The 1,843-nt window shown below is 42.9% G+C and overlaps 1 protein-coding gene across 3 annotated transcripts in view; it reads left to right on the top strand.

Annotated features, from left to right (window-relative positions):
* The window catches only part of RNF123 (ring finger protein 123), a 145,547-nt gene that overhangs the window by 8,112 nt on the left and 135,592 nt on the right, over nt 1-1,843 (top strand). For all 3 annotated transcript variants that reach the window (XM_019505163.1, XM_019505164.1, XM_019505162.1), the window contains exon 7: nt 1,534-1,620. In XM_019505163.1, coding sequence (XP_019360708.1) covers nt 1,534-1,620 — 87 coding nt within the window. The remainder of the gene's footprint in view (nt 1-1,533; nt 1,621-1,843) is intronic.

The raw sequence follows: 1,843 nt of genomic DNA, 5'->3' as shown, positions 1-1,843 counted from the left end.
AAAATAAATAAATAAATAAATAAATAAATAAATAAAAATTGTTTTTTTTGTTCCTTGGTTCAGGTGATTGGCCACAGTAACTTTGGCTCCATCAGGGCCACAACCTGTGTGTTTAAAGGTAAGAAATGGGGTGTGGAAAAGTGGGGCATGGAGAGAATGATGTGGAAAGAGCAGAAACCTGCAGAAGCTATAGTAGGTTAGACAACTTGAGAGGTCAAGGGGTTGGGGATATACTGCAGCTTCAGACTGTAAATGCTTAAATTCCTCCAGCTGTTTCTTGACGAACAGAAGGATGATTTTGGAGGGATTGGGTTTGACCTGGTGTTAACTTTCCAAGACCCACCCCTTTCTCTACTGCATTGGTAGTATAATTTGTAGAAATGTGCTTTGAGCTAGTATAAACTTGCCCTTGTTCCTCTGTGCTACTTCTTTTAGGGAAATGGATCTACGAGGTGCTCATTTCCTCCCAAGGCCTCATGCAGATTGGCTGGTGCACGCTCAACTGCAGGTTTAATCAGGAGGTATGGTAATTGCTCAGCATAAGGCAGAACTGCCCTGAGCTTATTCTCCACCTTAACATGCAAGCCAGGTTGAATGCAAGTGAGCTGTAGATCTCTTCTATAGAGACTGGTCCTAGCATACTATTCCCTGGAGATGCCATACCTAGTATAAAAGAAGAGATCTAAAAATCTGTTTCTGTTGTGCATTTGGTGAATTCTGGTGCAGTGACTGAACCTTGTAAATCTGTCAGGTGTATGCTAGGCTCTTGCTTGATAGTCATGGGTACAGCAAATATTGTATTTCCATGTACATAGGACTTTTCTGCTGTTCCCTCCTTTAGTATCTTGGTAGCAAAATCTACAGGTCCTATGGAAACATTACTGGCATCTGTAATATATATGGCTTTTTCCAGTGGGTATTACAAGGCCTGGCAGAAGTACACCCTTGCTGGAGGGTCTGTCCTTCTTGTCCTGGGCTTGTCTTCTTTAAAGTTGCTGCAGCTGTTTATCAGTTGATGGGCTGACCTGCAAGTTTTCAGTATTTACTTCTTGATGCATGATTCTTGAGAAGAGGTGTATATGGGAGAAGGTGTAGAGCAGCGTAACATGGTATGCTGGTAGAGTGCTGAGTGTGTATTTGTTAGTGTTCTTGTTTTGAGTTAAGGGTCACTAGGATGGAATGTGTTTTTAAAGGAGAATATTTGGTATGTAGGAATGTAAATACCACTGAGAGAGGTTCTTTGCAGATACTGCTGAGGTGCAGGAAAGTGCACCCTTTTTCTTTTCTTCCCTCCCAGGGAATGATTGGTGAGACCTGGTAAATCAGATTTATGGGGAACTTAGGTGAACTCCTAAAATTTTGGTTAAGGACTCTTCTTCCTCCAGTGTATGCTGCTGAGTGCTTGAGGGTGTGTTCTCTCTGTCCTGTATCTACTCTCCCTTGTGGCTGCTGCTGCTGGGTGTGAGGTGCTCTCTCTGCTTCATGTTCGTAGTTCATTATGAATCTTATCTTGGGCTCTTCTCTTTAACACAGGAGGGGGTCGGAGACACTCCAGACTCATATGCATATGATGGAAACAGAGTACGCAAATGGAATGTAACTACCACCAACTATGGCAAAGTAAGTACCTCCCCCGAGCCATTTCTGGCTCTGAGAATGCGCAAACCTTTAGTCTTGAGTCACTGTGACTTTGAAATTGAGCTTTATCCAGCTGCAACTATGCTCCGGACATCAACAGTGATGTGGAAATATTGAGAGCAAAAGATTCCAGAATAGGACATGCAGCAGCTAACAGAGTATTCAGGGAAGGGGGATGGAGGGAGAGAAAAAAGCAAGGAAAATA

The sequence above is a fragment of the Gavialis gangeticus genome, unplaced genomic scaffold, assembly GCF_001723915.1.
Source record: "Gavialis gangeticus isolate Ggan-Ray unplaced genomic scaffold, GavGan_comp1, whole genome shotgun sequence".
Lineage (NCBI taxonomy): Eukaryota > Metazoa > Chordata > Crocodylia > Gavialidae > Gavialis > Gavialis gangeticus.
Note: the sequence above shows the minus strand (reverse complement) of the source record. Positions and strands in the feature narration are given on the sequence as shown.